Below are 17,236 nucleotides of genomic sequence, written 5' to 3'. Positions count from 1 at the left end.
CTAATACAATTGTAGTTAGAAGGAAATCTAGTACCCCCAAATTATACTCAAAACTTGTCTGGCTCATAGACTAATATAATGCTTCAATTTCCACGATATTTGAAAGAAGGCTTTGCGCGTTGAAATGAATAGCGTTGAAGCTCCCTCCGGCAAATTCTGGTCTCTGGTCACAGGAGGTAGTTTCCAAAAGGGAAGGAGGAAGGTCATTGTCACTTTCTATGAGGGTGGAAATGTCAAGCCCACTGAAATCAAGGTTGCCATATTTAAGTCTGCGAATGTGTCATTCATTGTCCTGCAAGATAATCGATAGTTCTACTTGCCAGAATGTTCATCAAAAACAAAAACAAGACGAGACACCGACATAATACCATGAACACACACACACACACGGAACAAAGCGTCTCCTGCCGACACCGGATACAGAAACAACACAACTACACACACAAGATATCTGACACATGAGGAGAATGTTGTAGGCACTGCACAAGAAAAATATATGTAACTTAGACATCCCTAGCTTTGTGATATGAAGTGGAGTACAAATACAAATTGAACTAGTTATTGATATATATGTTAAATACACTGAACTATAAGAATAATTTACGAAACTAGCAACAAATAAAAAAAATAAGTTGAATAGAAATAAGTTGAAATATATTGCAAGGAAGTGTTCATAATTATTCACAGAAAAGTGCTACCAGGTTGCAGCTATATGTTGCCCATCTGAGCAAAGCTACTAATATAATGCTTAATATTTCCATGTTTCACTACAATTTGTCCGTCGTAAGTTCAAGTATTCCTAAAGCCAAACCGAGCTGATGCTGCTTTGTAGAGCTGCAAGCGCTGTGAACACAGGTCTTGTTATTTTCGCTCCTTTCAGTTTGTTGTTATTTGCAAAGACCTTGGTCCTGGTCTGATAATTGGTGAATTTAACTATGATAGGTCTAATTTTGCCTGAGGCATGGGGACCAACACGATGGCTGCGACACACTTCACTAGGTGTAACTTCAACACCCATTTTTTTCTTGAACAGTGAGATCACTGATTCTGTAGTATCTTCATCTGCTTTATGTGGTACACCAAAATGCGTACATTATTTCTTCGTGAATATTGTTCTAGATGAACCGCTCCCTCATCTCATTTTAATTTCATTTGGTTTCAGCTCAAATATGAGAGGGCGACAATGATAAATGTTTCACAGTTTTCCTTTCTATATCAAACAATAGATTTAAAAAGCATTTCATATTTTTGATTGTTGATTAATACTTCTAATTTATCAGTTTTATTCATTCTAAAGTCACATGGTCCAAGTTCAAACTTGAGAGGAGCATAATAATTAATTTTCGGAAGGTTTGCTCTCGTAACAAGTAGTATGCTTAACTTCATACTGACGATTTGTTTAATGTACAGTGCGACTATCTTTTATTAATGTTACTAAATAGAAAGTCCTTTTGTCTAAAGTTGAAATTTGATACGACTAGGTTGATTTTTTTGGCAGTTTTGATCTCTGCATCGAAATATATGTTTAAAAGATAACACAAGTATGCAAGTTTCACTCATTTTAACTCTCACGAAACATTTCTTAATATATGGCTTCTCTATCGTTTACGTGATTGTTTATGATTCGTATTAAATAATAGTTCAAAGTACTAACTCGGAAATTTCAATTTTCTCATTCTAGAAAAATAACCTATGTGATTATTAACATTTCCTATTATCCTTTCTTTAATATTTTTGTTGTAACTTTCCTGGGCGCATCAATTTCAGTATTTTGATTGAAACTCTAAATTATTGTAGACTTTTCAACATTGACGGCTGTATGTTAAAAATTCAAACTTGGGCACCGCCGACAGGAATTAACATGATCAACTGCGTTCAAAAGAATTTTCAACCTACGTTGGATAATCTACTGAAGATGTTAGTGATGATTACATTGTAGATTTGTTTGTAATTTCACCGCGAATAACTAACTTTTGAGGGTTAGTTTCCGACAAGCTCGTAACCCTCTCTACTGGATTTGGATCTCATTTGAAAAAGTTCTGGGTAATGATTCATTTCTGCTCAAGAAATCTTTCATCGTTTATTTTCATCGAGTCTATACTTCAAAGGGTATACAGTAGCTTACGGCAAAATGTGCTACAAAATGAAGAACTACTACTAACTAACGAGAAATTGCACGAGAGAAGAACGGTGATTCAAGATGTTTATCGTGTATATATATATCGATAATCATAAGATATATATATATATATATATATATATATATATATATATATATATATATATCTTATGATTGCAATTGGTTTAAAGAAATTCAAGGATATAGATATGAAATGATATATTCGTGTAAACTCCAATCAAAATTAGCACTGAACAATGAAATACACAATTAATGTATCAATTTAGATCATGGTACCGATGTTCTTAAGGTTCGTCATTCCAGACTCAGTTGAAGGTACATAATAACAGTGTAGAACACTTTTCAGAAGAGGATGTAATATATAAAGTACCTAATAAAGAAAATCGGACATTTAATAAGTTGATTTATTTAAGAAAACACTATGACACTATTCAATCCCTGACTGCATGGTTAGAATGTGATTTTTACTGTCAGCCATGTTAGATGTACAGGATAATAGTTAGTTAGATCAGGTGAAAAAACTCCATTATACGCGCCAAATGCTTACTTCGGCCTCTATGCGACAAGACACATGACTTGATTTTATGTCATGATTGTAATCGTGAATTTTGTGATGGGAAATGTTCCAATACTACATTAATTACCATAATTGAAAAATGATAAAACGATTAAAAAATACCTCAGAATATACTCTTTCATACAGTCGGGAACGTATCTATGGATGTGTGAGACATTCTCTAATTTCTACAGCTTACATCAGTGTTTCATCATTTCTGATTTGGAATTTTTGAAGCCTGGTGTTCCCTCTAGTATGCAGGCAAACAAGATGATACTTGTTCTTTTACGACATCAAAACGAGGCTGGACAGAGGAATTAACGATAATATGTAAGTGCACGTCACTCATTTACTAGTAGAACAAGTTTATTTTGCTAGTTTTGAAAACGATATCCTGCAATCTTGCCATACCTGTTGTCAGCGTCAACATATCTTTAATAGTGTGGATTCAATTGATGATTTTTTTTAGTCTGCTTGCGAGACCGACATATAATATTAAAAAGATTATCTCCTGGCCTGTAAAGTGAAGACGACGTGCACTTTATATTGAATGTCATAGGTGAACAACGGAGGTGAAAACCTCCCTTATTCAAATTGAATAAAAGTTTTAAGTTTGAATCTTATTGTTCTCGCGTTCATTACTGAATTTTCTTCCCATGGCCTTGAGTAAATTATTAAATGTGTTCAGCTTGCTAGGTAAAAAGGGTTATTTCTCTAATACAGTAGAAAGTCGAATATTCATTTGAACAGTCCCAGAAACTGAGTTTTGCTGCGGAAATAAAATGCCTGTCGAGGTTCGATTCGAGGTTTAATTTCAAGGGAAAAGTTGTCAAATCTGCGTTCAAGATGTGAACGTATTTCTCCAAGGATATACTGTATTTTGTTAATAAGTACGTTTGAATCTGAGTTACAAGTTAATCCGTTTCTAGAAAATATAATGATTGTTGTCACATATATTCTTGTGTTCCGATGTAATTTTACTAAAACTAACACCATTGAAATTTGATCATCAGTGAAGGCCATCGAATGATGCAATACGATTGTTGGCATACGTTGGCAAAACTAAATAAATAAATAAATAAAAACATATTTCACATGACGCACATCAAAAGAAAGCCCTCATTGCTGCATTACGGGCAGATATACTTCAAGAACCCGAACACATTAAAATACGTCGACGAGTTTAAGGGTTGCTGTTATCATGGATTCTCGGTTGTTAAACAACAGGACGAAACCAGTCCATTTACGATGCTAGAAAAGAAAATGAAATTGAAGTGTGAATACAATACAGAAGACAGAAAATTATAATACTGCATGAATTAGGCGACCATGAATACAGTTTCCGGATTGTGAGTTTGAACAAATCTTAAGGAGGAATCTTGAGATAGCAGCATACCTCAACAAACATTCGTACATGAAGAAACGCCCATTCCTTCAGATTCTTTTATTGGAGGCAGGACGAATAGTGTGAAGTTGTATTACGAAGTTTATGAGCAAGTAGGAACGATAATAAAATACTACTAGAGTGTGTTTCTATCCTTCCATCAACAAAATTTAAAATTGTCCCTGTTGTCACTTGAAAGCTACATCCTAGGAATGCCAGACATGTCATTAGTTAGTCAAGTGAATGCGATAGTAAACTTGACAATCCTACTGCCGCAGAACCTATACCATTTGATTATTCCTTTTCATTGTAATAACTAAATTTTGTGTCCACGAAGTGCTACATGCGCAGTACAAATGGATCCATCATCATCGATATGTGCATATGAAGATCGTCAGCTGTGGCTTATAGGTACATTAGTGACATTAGTACAATACCCAATTACAATTCCATATAAAATGTGTCTCAACAAAGATAACATCATTACAAGAACAGAAGAGAAAATTCATAGTTATAAACACACACAAAAAATGTTAGTCATTCTTACGGTACAATCCCTTATAATTATGTCAAAAAGCGATGTCTGGAACAAAAAGAAAATAAATAATAACCTGATAAGGCCATCGCCTACCATCCTCCAACTTTATTTCTCTCATAAGCAATCCAGGAAAGAAGTGCAAGATTTCATATCAAGGAAAAATGAAATAATACTGCCTGCAGTGGACTGAGTTCAGCAATCATTTTAAATATCATTCACAGGTAATTATGTTGTTAAATTCAAACAGCTTTTATACACAGTTTTTACAACTCTGTTTCATTAGAAAATCAACCATTTTTTATTTCTCAGGATTTGAGTTGATGATAACATCGTTATATGGTGTCTTATTCTGCGGGTGTCAATTTCTTTGTGTTTGATACATATTTTGTTATAAGTAGAACTATATTCTCCAAATTGGTTATTTCAATAATACGTTGGTCCTTACTTTTTTGCAATAAAACAGACCAGAGTTATTAGCACAAGTTTTAAGTGTCGGGACATGAAAATTTAATGTTGACATGAGATCAGTACAATTAAATTCGTTTTATACTATTTTGTGGAGAAAAATCACATCTGTCACATTTCGCCTTTGTTCAAGAGTAGGGATACAGAAGTTGTCTATTAATGTTAGATAATTTTCACAATATGGATAAATTCCAGTTGTCTTGTACGTCAAGTATTTTATAAATTTAGATTGGACCTTTTCCAGTTGGTGTCTGTATTGCTGTTGTGGTGGGTTTCAGATCACAGCATCATATTCCAGTTTTGATCGGACATAGGCATAATACATTTTTGTTAGTGTAGTACTATTGTTAAATTCTTTTCCAGTTCTAATTATGAACCCTAACATCTTGAGAGATTCATTAACTATGTTCTCTATATGGTTATTAAATGTCAGTTTCGTATCAAATATAACTCGAAGATATTTGACTGAATTTAATCTATTTAGTAAAATCTGATTCATTGAGTAATCAAACTCTATTTGACTTTTATTTCTGGTAAACGATAAAATGTTACATTTGTTTATGTTTACATTAAGTTTGTTAAGAGAACACCAATTAGCAATATTTTCCATGTCACGTTGTAAATCGAGACAGTCATGGATGGTCTTTATCCTACGTATAAAGAAGTATTACGTATTACGTATAAATAAAATAATTTCTTGAAATAAAAATTAAAAATATCAATCATCTTGTTTTATTTTCTCTGAACAGCATCACCAAAATATGTTGAAGAAGAAAAAATTAGTAAAAGTAACTTTATTTAGTTTGTAAAATTGATAAAAATATTTTAGCTTGAAATGGATTTGTTTAAAATTGTTACTTTGAATTTTTCTTTAATAACGTTTGTTCACTAAGAATTTAGGGTGAAGAATAATCTATTTTGTGGATCCTTCAATAAATAAAGAGTTAAACGAAAAAAATTACAATATGTTTCGTTTGCGGTATTGTACTCTATGAGGCACAAAGTGAACATTGCAGCAAAATCAATGAAAATAAGTTTGAGGTTTTCGAGATGTTGGCCTGAAGTAGAATGAAGAGAATCAGTTGGGACGATCGGAAAAAGAATCAGGAGGTGTGGAAAATAGTGGGGAATAAAAACCAACTTTAGATATACTTGGAGAGAGGCAGAAAAACTGGTTGGGACATTGTTTTGGGACCTGTATACCACGATAAAGCCCTATCTTAGAGAACACAAACCTTCCAAATTCAACTTTGGGAACTTTTCGACATGCAATGGAAGATGGACCATCCATGTTTACAGAGGCGCATATCCCGGTCCTAGACACATCTATCAAATTGTTACATATTTCGTAAGTTCGAAGAGTTGGTGCTTCTTCCGAAAATTGCAGAGGTAGACCCTGTTATTTTGTCAAATCCAAGAAACTGAGCAAGATAACCACACATAATTTCCTTTTGCAATTAGATACCCCTAGCTCAGGCTAAAGCATTTCTTCTACCAGGTCAGAGATGAGGAAAACAATATCATCCCAATGTTAATACATACTTCCAGCATAGCGAATAATGGTTAGTAACACTCGATAATAAATGCGACATTATAAATTTTCGTTCAACATGTAATACCATTTTAATTATACAACTTAATGTTTGATTGGCAATATTGCTAACTTTGTGGCATTGCAGAGTATGTCAAACACTTTTTCTTTGTAGATATAAATCATCGCACAAACTTTCAGTGTTTTTAAGTATTAGTTTAAAAGTTACAAAGAGTTTCGAACTAAATGGTGACCTTTGTGCATGTGTATTATATACGTGTGTATGTGTGGCAACTCTTAGGTATAGGTATAAAATACACGTACATGTAATAGCTTTAGGTATAAAAACATTATCTACTGGCAATTTGGTTTATTCTTTTAATGCCTGATATTGTTTTCTCTGGCTTTAGTTAGTGTAATTTGAACGAAAATGTAATTTTATTAGATCTTAAGTTTCATAGGTTTTATTTCTGTTTCGTCCTTCATTTGATTTCCCCATGAACAATCAAAGGCACTATATCAGTGTCGGACTGGCCAAGTTTAGGGCCCTTGGCGCGAGTCCTTAAAGCCCCCCTGCTCATATATATATTAAAAACGTGATAAGTGACAGAATCGTATTTTCTGTATTAAATAAATATGTAGTACAAAACAACTTCGTGCCATGTGTCCGTGGTCCCATCCCCACAGTAGACTCGTTCATTTTCCAAAGGAGAGCCTGGAGAGGGGAGTTGTATAGTATATATGAACGGTGTACGCATGAGACAATAGGTGAAAGCGAATAAGTTAAGGGACCGTTACGGACTAGAGGGAGCCTTTGCTAAGTACGAAGTTTTACTAGTTCACGGGGCCGTACTGATATGAGCAGGGGGGACGAGAAGACTTCTTTCGGAAAGACGAACTTAGCCTTCTGCAATGTTTTTGGTATTAAGACTCAAAAAAGCATTTGCGATTATGATTGGGACCAAGGCCTACAGATCTGCACCTCGTGATCTCTGCGTTGCCGTTGGCAACCGCCAAGTAGCCAACGTGGCCAGTCCGGCACTGCACTACCGTATATATCGTACGAGATCAGCCAAACATATGAGATCGGGATCAACGTTTGTGTGGTGCTTGGTAAAGGACTAGCTCAGGAGAGTAATGTTCCCGGAAGTAGGAACGAAAAACAGTTCTGATTGGTTGGCATTATCCATTTCTTGCAACGTTGCAGTCAAATAGCAGAAATCAAACGATTGTTCTTGTTGGTCTTCGTGGCCGTGTTAGTAACGAAAATCTCTTTTGGCATGAGTTCAAACCCGGCCCGAGGAAAGTTTTTTTAAACATTTTTTTTGCATTTTATAACACTTTTTAAATTAAAATAATATGAAAATAATACTCAAAAATGTGATTTTCTTACTTTTGTGCAGATAAGTAGTAGTAGTAGTAGGAACGGGTTAGAAGCCCCGCAGGGCTCGTTATGTTCCCCTTGTACTCCATGATATAGGGCTCGTTTGGCTCCCCTTGTACTCCATGATATAAATTTTGTGACTAATTTAAAACAACTGGCTAGGATAGCGCGTCAAACAGTTGGCTAGAGTAGCGCGCGAAAAAAACGTACTTCCGGGAGCATTACGCTCCCGAACGGGTCGTCTTGGTAAGCGTATGGAATATTATATTGTGCAGGTAAGCGTACGGTTCCCAAGTTTTGGGTGGTCGAATTTTGCGTCATATATTCGAAAACAAAATTCCATAACCAAACTCATGTGATCGGGAACAAACTTCGCATAGTGGTAGAAGTTCACCTACTATAAAATCATCTGATATACTATATTGTGTACAGGCTCCCAAGTTAGAGGAGGTGAAATTTCGCGTCATATTTTTAAAACCAAAACCCACAAATATATAAAAGACCCAATTGATATTAAATTGGGCATCATGGTAGGCTTTGATCTAATATATAAACATATAAAATACGTATTACGTAGTGCAGCTTACGGTTCTCGAGCTATGGGCCGTCGAATTTTGGGTCATTTATTCATAAACAAAAACCCATACACAAAACTTATTCGATTGTAATCACACTTGATATTGTAGTAGAACTTCACCTACTATAAGAATCTGCGAAACGGTTTGTTGTGTTGGCTTATGATTCCCTAGTTATGGGTGGTCAAATTTTGCGTCGTATTTTTAAGTAATAAAAATTCATATATATATGCAAATGATCCGATTGGAATCAAATTTGTCATGATAGTAGACCTTGACGTAATATATAAGGAGATGAAATATTATTTTGTGCTTACGGTTCCCGAGTTATGGGCGGTAGAATTCTGCGTCATATTTCCAAAAAGCAAAAACTCATATAAGTGATCCTATCGGCATTAAATTTGCCACGATAATAAACCATTATCTACTGTAAGAGCATAAGATATTTTGTTGCATAGCCTTATAGTTACGGAGTTTTGGCAGTAAAATTTTACGTTATAATTTTAAAAGCAAAAACACATACACCGAACTCATCTGATTGAGATTAGACTTACTTTACCTCTTTATAAGTATGGAAAACATTATGTTGTGCAGCCGTACGGTTCCAGAGTTAGGGGCCCTCAAAATTTGCGTCATAATTTCGAACACAAAAAAATCATATATACATACACACCACACACACACACACACACACACACACACACATATATATATATATATATATATATATATATATATATATATATATATATATATATATATATATATATATATATATATATATATATATGCATACATATATATATATATATATACATATAGGCATGAGGAAACTATCATAATGTAAGTAAAATTATGATTCGATTTTGATCAAATTTGAGATCGATGGCCCCGCGTAGCTTAGTCGCCAACGCTTTCGCCTTCGATACGAGCTGTCCCGGGTTCGATTCCAGGTGGGGGCACTCGGTCGAAAAAGTGTAAAAATCTTTTTCAGGCCAGTCATCCTGAATGAGGTTTTCGTGGGTTTTTATCATTCACACCAGGCAATGCCGGAGTGGTACGTAACATGTAGGCCCCAGGCCGTTTCCACTAATACCTTCTTCCTTCTCTTTCCCCGAATAACTTAGTGTGTTCGCCTAGGAACGTCATCCCTCAAACGTGACGGGTAACATGGCCATGCCAAAAGCTCAGAAATTTAAACCCTAATCCAAATTTGGAATGATTTTTATACCCTGGCCTGCTATATAACCATGTAAAATATTATGTTACAGAGTTATGGGCGGTCAACTTCGTGTTATGTACTCCAAAACAAAAACCTATCTACCGAATTCATCTGACTGTGATTAAATTGGTATGATGGTAGACCTTGATTTGCTTCTTAGCGTGTGAAATTTTGTGTAGTGCAAGGTTTGAGTTCCGGAGTTATGCACAATTTAACTAAATCATTAGACATAACATAAACATATCAGTCTTGAACACACACACAAAAGAATAAAAATCTAATGAAGGACGAATTTGTTTTCTTACAACTCTGCGTATTTCACTTGTTATATTATCTACGGACATTCATTGATTTGGTTAGGAAAATAAATTTTATAAAAATTAGCAGCTGTAACATCTTTATAGAACTATGTTAGTTATTGTACTTTTTTATTCTCAGTTCATCACCTGTTTGGACCAGCTTCTCTACTTGACCAGAGGGCAACAACTATTAACGAAGAGGGTGAGCTAATTTCAATCAAACACCAAATGTTCGCACTTATATAGGAATTAGGTCACATAACACGCACGTGCACAGTCGGATAGTAAACAATCAACATTCTTAGAGGAATATAATTACTTAAACTGTTTCTGAATTATAGGTCTTTAGCTTTCATTGATACTTAATTGAATCTATGTGCATGGGTTGGAAATTCAATCGTGGGAACTATTTAATAACTACTAATATCAGAGGTATTTGCGTAAAACTTCTACTGTACTTCAATAAATCACAGCTTAAGTACCTGTGAATATGATTTAATTCCAAATATGAAGAAACCACTTCATACCATTTCCTTTCTGGACTACTCCGGAGACTTCATTTAGGCCACTTGTCAGAACATCAACAGAACAGACATTCACATTGCTGGCAATGGGCTGTTGAGAACACTGGTAATCTGATTGAAGAACAGTAGACGTTTTGGCCATTTCTTATTTGTATTAGTAACAAAATAGTTGCCACTATTTGAATTCCAACTAACGTAATTATTTCAGATCTTCATTTTAAATTCTGTAACAAGGAATAGTATTAATACTTTTTCTGGGTGAATATTGTAAGACAATAAAAACAAGATGGTTCTCAAAATAACGGAAACTCGTATAGTTTCCAAACACATATAATCTATGTGGTAGGAACAATGAGTAAGGATGTGCAACGCCTGGCTGTTGTTAGTCGTGTACTACGCGATCGTCTCAAGGAAACATGTCCAAAATTGTGACTGTCTATGCACTCATGGTAAAACATTGGCTCAGGTAAGACTGGAAGGAAGACAATTCTCATTGAGATCTACGAGCATTGAAGAGAATTGTCACTAAGAACTATAGAACGAATGCGAAAAAAGCGGCTGTGAAACACAATCAATACCTTAACCAGCATGCTGTAACAATTGCAGTATTTTGTATGTTACATAATCTGAACATACGCCGTGTGAATCTGATGGAACATGAACATAAGATGAACTAGAACACCTCAATGGGCCACCTAATTTCCAGGTTTCAAAATTATTGAATACCTTTGGTCAGTCCTGCAGCTTAGACTCCGGAGCAGGTATCCCTCTTCATTACATGATGAAGGCACAGTATTTCTTGAAAACTATTCATGACTTATAGACACTTATTCCGCGAAGAATCAGTATTGTACTGTAGGCTAACGGTTTCTCACGTCATATTAAGCTGGTAAGTTGAATGTTTCCATTACTTTGATAACCATCTGTCTATATATCTTTTGCATGAAATTGGCTTTTTTCTTCTGTCGATCACAGTGTCAGATGAATGCCTTTCGAAATTTGGAGTATTGAATATAGTTGTATTCATGTTGAGTATTGAATCCTTCCGCGTGAACGAAAGGAGTTATTTAAGAATTCGTTTTCTCTTACACAGTTATTTAACAATGTAACATTTTATCAATTCGTCTTCATTTGTCTTTTAAATTTAAAAGGAAAGGGACATGTTGAAATTGCCCCTGCATGCATTTATATTTATCATGCATTCGTGGAAGTGAAAAGTTGATGATAAAAAAATACATGTAGAAATTATTCACAGAAACGTTCATAAGTCTTAAAATTATAGATTGAGAATACAGTTATTATTTGGAATATGCAAATAGAATATTTTTGCTGAGAATTATAGCAGTAATATTTAATCTCTTACTGCGGAAATTCTAGTACAACTCTTTCAAACTTATTGGTTTCAAATTCGTATTTAAAACAATTTAAAAAGTCCATTATAATGATCTTTAACCCTTAAGGGATCCTCGGTTTTTGGGGTATTTTTTAGATTTTCAGTCAAGCAGCTACTGCATCGTCACTATTTATCCTAGGGTCATAGTTCATACCTCATTCTCTTCAGAATGGAGCTGGCTTTCAAATAATACCACTTGCATGCTCATACCATATACCAGGAGAGGAAAAAGTGATGTCACAGGGAAAATTTCGGGGGGATTTTCTTTTCACACTTTGGGCCCCTCTGGAACGGCTCTGTGTAAACGTAGAGATCTAAAAAAAAAAATCTGATAAATAGTACTTGGTATACTGAATGTGTGTGATAAATTTCAAGTTTCTATCTTGAATACTAAGGGCGGGAAAATTTTTTATCAAGAATCCCCACAATGCCTCAAATTACCGCAAAACACCATGATCTCAAGTAAAAATTTCCTCAGACATCTCTATTTACCCTAGCACTATAATCCGCCAATCATTCACTTCAGAATAGAACTGCCTTCCAGGCGGTACCATTCACACGCCTCCATCATGTATCTAAGGCGGGAAAATCCCGAAAAAAAAGGATTGTTTGGTCTAAATATCCCTTTTTTCAACTTTTAGCCCCTCTGGACCCCCTCAGTTTTAACGCAGAGATCTGAAAAATCTGATAAATACTACTAGGTGGGCTGAATGTTTATGCACAATTTCAATCTTCCAGGTGCAAAAGTAAGCCCGCCAAAAAATATATATATACCGACAATGTCCCATATTCCCGTATACAGAAGGATATTTTGTAAAAATTCCCTGAGACATCCCTAATTACCCTAGGATCATGGTTTGCACATCATTCTCTTCAGAATGGAACTGTCTTTCAGGCGGTACTATTCACATGTCTCCATCATGTATCTAAGGTGGGAAAATTCCGAAGAAAGGAATTTATTGGTAAAAATATCCCTTTTTTCAACTTTTTGCCCCTCTGGATCCCCCCTGTTTTAACGCAGAAATCTGAAAAAAAATCTGGTAAATACTACTCGGTGGACTCAGTGTTTGTGCAAAATTCCAATCTTCTACGTGCAAAAATAAGCCCGCCAGAAAATAATGAACATAGGCTTAATAAAAGATAATTGAGCTGAGCGAAGCGAAGCTCTTATACTCGGGTTAGCCGTTTGGTTGTCCGCGAACTCCTCCTAGACCGTTTGGCCGATCTCAACCAAACTTAGCACGCTGATAGAGTATGTCGTGCTGAGTGACAAGATAGGTCGAAATCAAAAATCCGATGTACCATCGAGGAATAATGACCGAAAAACGCTTCCTCCTAGACCGTTTGGCCGATCTCAACCAAACTTAGCACGCTGATAGAGTATGTCGTGTTGAGTGACAACATAGGTCGAAATCAAAAATCCGATGTACCATCGAGGAATAATCACCGAAAAACGCTTGCATAGACTTAACATGGGGAAAAAGTTTTCACGCGATTTTTTTGTCAACAATTAAAAATGGCATTTATTATTGCATAATGGCCAGGAATGATTTAAGCTCGCTCAGCTCATTTCATTGCAATCGGATACATCCATTGCATTCCTAGTATATATTTTAGAATTATGACGTCATCACCTTCTATGTCTCGACGCAGAAAGGTGTGAAACCATACGTAAGGTCTTCTACAATGCCTCTGGACTTGAAAAACAAACAAAAAACCGGACGAAAAAGGAGAAAAGGAGAGTTATAACACAATGTACCATAAAACACCCGTATGGTACAAATTGTACCATCGGATCTCCTATAAAATTATGATAGGACGATAAAATGTTTAGAGAACTATCAATTCTGCACCATTCACAAATTGAAGAAGTATATTTATACAAATAAAACTCAATGGGCTTTATGCAGAGTCGTTTTGACGCATGATTAGCGTCATATTAAAGGCTTGACTACTGCAGGAAACATATGGTAGTCGAACTCTCTAGTATGGCACTAATTACCCGTCAGAACGACTCTGCATAAGGCAGATTATTGCTTTCTATTGAGATATTACCTAATTTGTTGAGTTTGTTTAAATAAGGGTTTACTTCATATCGATAATATGCTCAATCGACTCGTTTTTACATATGCATCAATTACACAAACGGAGAAATCCACGATCGCAAGCATGTTTGAATTACGAGGGTTCAAAGTTCAAAATTGAACAAGTCTTGCAAAGAGTTTGAAGGAACTATGTTTTTTAGATACACGCTTCATTTTTCGTATCGAGGGGTTTCCTTGGGTGCCCAGCACAGTGAACAGGTCAAACAGTACGCATTTTGCAAGATAAGTTCACTTATTATGGAGGAGGTGAAGGGTAATAATGTTTTACAACTTGCAAATTGCCTTCTGTTTGGCATACTGGGTCGATAGGCTGATAAAATGTATTTGCCACCGCTATTCGACTGTATTGTCATTCAAATTGTACTTCCCTGTGTGGTCACCTTCAAATTGAACAATGACATTTGTCTCCGAAAAGCTTGGCCGCGGAACTAATGCGAACGAGACTCCGAACCTAGTCGGCCTCTGCTCATGCATTGTGAAAGATGGAGTTTCAATATCTGATTCCTAGCATTAAAAAAAAAATGTTAACGGATTTTAATGGCGATTGTTGGGAAATAGTGACTAACTTCAGGGAATATTTTACGAGATAAATGTCAACAAAAACGAGTTGAGTTGAGTTGATTTTAGTTGAGCGTCCCTTTCAGTAGCGAGGCTATATGAGACGTGGACCTACTGATTAACGTGGAATCCGAACCACATGAGCTCCCGCCGGGAATCGAACCCGGGTCTCCCACGCCAAAGGCGCGTACGCTAACCGCTTAGCCACGGAGGAGCTCCACCAAAAACGAACAATCGGCTAGCGACGATATATGCAAACATCGGATTTCTTCAGAATAATAAACCACCTTGTTCACAGCTTTGAGCGCATATGCAAGGTGGGATTTTACGTTCGAATCACCATAGTAGTAGTCTTGTGATCCTGATAAATAAACTCTACCCATCTGCGCATTTCATGGTCTGTACCTATCTAACAAGGGTATTTTGGATTCCGTCCGTCTGTTCTTTCCCATATACAAGTGCCTAGAAGCCACACTTGTAGAGACCAAATTCTAAAACATTCAGAGGGTTGTTTCGAATTTTCTTCCTGTACCAAAATATGACAAACTGGAAAAGGAAAAGCAGAAATCGCGATTTTTTTTTAAACGACTCTTAACTATCACCTGTATATTTCATAAATGAATATTTTGACATTAAAACAAATGCACTTCCCGTTTAAATGTGTAGCACATTCGAATAACTGCCAACGTAACGCATAATGCAAGAAGATTTATAAAAATTAATATTCTACAACATTTGTGTAAATGGGATATTTTGCTAGGGAAGCGTGGCTTCTTCTGAAAACTAAGAACTTCTCAAAGGAACGTTTGTTATTCTCCTTTTGCATTACATTCTTAGCCTCTAACCTCCATTATTGCTTGATGACTTGCTAGCAGTCGCATCTTGAACTATTCGTCTCTTCAAACTTCTTTCCTTTTTAGTTCAATGGTCTTTTACTGCAGAGTAGATTCCTTTGTTGATACTTTTGTTTGTATTGTTTTTTCCTCGTATGTTCTATTGAAACACAAAGATGATTACTTTGACTCTACAGAGCCATGTAAATGGATAACTGAAATGTATTATATCAGAAATAGTTTATCATTGTATTTTCAATGTCCTATTGATAGTAAATAACTGAACGAAGGAACTAATTCAAGCAATCTATGTTAATAACAAAAGCCAATTTCTATATTACGGTTTTACACATAGGTAATTTACACTTAGAATTCTTAGATAAGTGTACATATTCCTGCACTTATCTATCCGATTATTAGTTTCTATTTTTGAGCAACACAAATAGATCTACATACAATAGCATTGGGTAATTTAACTTTACTTAACAATATAATTACATTATGCTTTATTACTATTTTCATACAATCTGTTTCTTTAAGATTCGAATACGACCTAATTTGCTAAAACAAAGAAGTCTATACTCACTAAAGATATTAAAGAACCTTATCACACATTTCGTTTTCAGATTGGCTTCAGCTATTGTATTGATGGTAATTCCTAGTCGTGTTTCGACGCGTCGATTAGTAGAAAAACTGCCACAACAGACACTCCTATAGCTATTTGAAGTGCTTTATATACGCACATGTTCACAATTAAAGTGACAAACGGAAATGTGAGACTAACGGATACATTTGTGATAGAAAATGCTAATACAGTGAAGGATACCCAGTACGTAACGCCGCGACCACATAAACATACCATGTGATCACGGTCCGTGATGTCATGACGAAAGTCGTGCAAACTACTAATGTTGCCACAGGTGAGCAATGCGTACAGTACGGTTACCATGTCAAATAACAATTAAATTTCAGTGAGCGTGTGCTGTTTAATTCTATGATTGCTCATTGGCAATGTTTAGATTATGGTAGCACTGGCGAAGAATCGCTCAAATGGAAGCAAGGCCACCCCAAACCGAAGTGGCAAGGTAGTTAAATGTGCCCAATATATCTTCAGAACAGGCGCGCACCTAGAAATACTTGTTGGGAGGGGGTCCAAGCTTTGGTAGGGGGGCAAGTTACTACATCTTCCTGGTATACAACGGAAATTATTCTGAACCAGATAAGACGATAAGTAATTGTTAAATACTTGCAATATATTTTCAGAAAAGAAATATAGAACTAGATTGTTTCTATAAGAGAAAGAGTACAGATGAAATGGAAGAAATCTTTTACGCTACATCAATCATTTCGGTGTTATACAATTTCAATTTTATTGAAAGAATGTACAAATGTATGTTGAGTTAGGAAGCTTTGGTGAGGGCCCGGACCGGTGGATCTCCCCTCTCGTGGGTGCGCCTCTGTTTCAGAATGTGGTAGCAATTTTAGCAGACAGCAACATGTTTCAGTATGTGGTCTCCAGAATATGGTAGCAGCTCCAGGAGATAGCATCAATAACGAAACGACTAGTACAAGGGAGCAACGTAAATAATACACGCGGATGACCGTTATTCAACATTAACAAAGCGTTACTATAGACATACGAATACACCCAGATCTCCAGACTATAACTCTATTATCCATGTGCGGAGGAAAACTGGAACCCATTATCACCGCTCCATCAGAGAAACGG

The 17,236-nt window shown here is 35.8% G+C and overlaps 1 protein-coding gene across 4 annotated transcripts in view; it reads left to right on the top strand.

The window, feature by feature from the left end:
* The window catches only part of LOC145668041 (chymotrypsin-like protease CTRL-1), a 501,380-nt gene that overhangs the window by 357,093 nt on the left and 127,051 nt on the right, over positions 1-17,236 (top strand). For 2 of the 4 annotated variants that reach the window (XM_081735517.1, XM_081735515.1), the window contains exon 3: positions 10,234-10,296. The exons of the other annotated variants lie outside the window; for them this stretch is intronic. In XM_081735517.1, coding sequence (XP_081591643.1) covers positions 10,234-10,296 — 63 coding nt within the window. The remainder of the gene's footprint in view (positions 1-10,233; positions 10,297-17,236) is intronic. 4 annotated transcript variants of the gene reach the window in all.

Source organism: Thermobia domestica, chromosome 13 (genome assembly GCF_964235325.1).
Source record: "Thermobia domestica chromosome 13, izTheDome1.hap1.1, whole genome shotgun sequence".
Lineage (NCBI taxonomy): Eukaryota > Metazoa > Arthropoda > Insecta > Zygentoma > Lepismatidae > Thermobia > Thermobia domestica.
This window is presented reverse-complemented; position numbering and strand designations above follow the sequence as displayed.